We start from the raw sequence: 1,578 nt of genomic DNA, 5'->3' as shown, positions 1-1,578 counted from the left end.
CATCACTGTCTATCCTAGAAGAGAGGAAAAGGGAGGACAAAGAGAGAGAGGGAAAGAGAGAGTAAAAAGGAGAGAGGGAGTGTTAGAGCACAACGCCAACACAATCAAAGGATGACTGATTCATACAGAGAAAAACATTACCTCTACTGTGATGCCTGTGTGTTCAGGTGTGACTACAGTTCCCATTCATTTATCAATCAATCCCACCTACAGATAATAGACTGACAACCAATGGTATACACACACACACACACACACACGCACACACGCACACATAAACACAAACACACACAAACACACACACAGACCTGGGTGCGTGGTTGACCAGGGGCTCAGCGTGGTAGCGGGGGAACTTGTAGGTCTTAAACTCCTCACTGATGGTGATCCCAGGCCAGGTCAACTCTGTTGGAGTGCCTGACAGACAGACAGAGATAGCATCAGTCAATATATCTGCATGTACACACACACTATTCACAATGTATACCCACTGCCTGTGCAGTCTTGCTGCTCACCTAGGATACGGAATATCAAGTGCAGCTCATCTTCCACTGTAGAGCCAGGGAACAGAGGTCTGCCTGTGATCATCTCATAGAATATACAACCCACTCCCCTACACAGGGACAGAGAGAAACAGAGTTAGAAGACAGTACACTCCAGAGTCACACACGTCACTCCCTTTTCTCCCATTTTAGAGCACACTTAAAGCCCATCAGAATGGTGCCGGAGGAAGTGGTGATGTCACATCCTAGTGGTATAGAATACATTATCTCCCTGAGGGAGCACAGAGATGGAGAGCATTCTACTTTGTGTGTGAGTGCCTGTGTATGTGCGTGTGTGTATGTGTGTGCGTGTGTGTATGTGTGTGTGTGTGAGTGAGTGTGTGTGTCTACGTGTGTTTGTGCGTGTGTGTGTGTGTGTGTGCGTGTGTGTGTGCGTGTATGTGTGTGTGTGTATGTGTGTGTGTGTGTGTGTGTGAGTGTGTGTGTCTACGTGTGTTTGTGCGTGTGTGTGTGTGCGTGTGTGTGTGTGTGTGTGTGCATGTGCGTGCGTGTGTGTGTGTGTGTGTGTGTGTGTGAGTGTGTGTGTGTGTGCGTGTGTGTGCATGAGTGTAAGTAAATAAGTAAGTAAGAAAAGCACAGTAAAAAGAGAGGCCAGGGGCACTGATGAGAAGTGCATTAGGACTGAGACAAAGCAGGAGAGAGAGAGTAGAGACAAATTTGACCCCAATAACTACCATTTGATATGCATCAACAGCAATCATGGGAAAATCCTCTGCATTATCATTAACAGCAGACTTGTTTTCCATGCCAATAAAGCCCCTTGAATTGAATTGAATTGAATTGAGAGAGAGAGAGAGAGAGAGAGAGAGAGAGAGAGAGAGAGAGAGAGAGAGAGAGAGAGAGAGAGAGAGAGAGAGAGAGAGAGAGAGATTGACAGACAGACAGACAGACAGACAGACAGACAGTGGATGGGGGTAAAATGACAGGGCTTGAAGAAAAATGTACAGATAGAAAGAGATAGAGGTCTGAAATCTCTTTCTTCTCTCCAGAGAACAGCCGTATAATGAGAGGTAGAAGA

The 1,578-nt window shown here is 46.2% G+C and overlaps 1 protein-coding gene across 1 annotated transcript in view; it reads right to left on the bottom strand.

Moving 5' to 3' along the window:
• The window catches only part of LOC311149503 (cyclin-dependent kinase 16-like), a gene marked incomplete at its 3' end in the record, with an annotated part of 32,164 nt that overhangs the window by 5,691 nt on the left and 24,895 nt on the right, over positions 1-1,578 (bottom strand). Inside the window, exons 9-11 of the mRNA XM_084186689.1 lie at positions 513-610; positions 309-414; positions 7-14 (exon numbers count right to left, since the gene is read on the bottom strand). Coding sequence (XP_084042815.1) covers positions 7-14; positions 309-414; positions 513-610 — 212 coding nt within the window. The remainder of the gene's footprint in view (positions 1-6; positions 15-308; positions 415-512; positions 611-1,578) is intronic.

Source organism: Coregonus lavaretus (assembly GCF_964263955.1).
Source record: "Coregonus lavaretus genome assembly, chromosome: 22".
Classification (NCBI taxonomy): domain Eukaryota; kingdom Metazoa; phylum Chordata; class Actinopteri; order Salmoniformes; family Salmonidae; genus Coregonus; species Coregonus lavaretus.
Note: the sequence above shows the minus strand (reverse complement) of the source record. Positions and strands in the feature narration are given on the sequence as shown.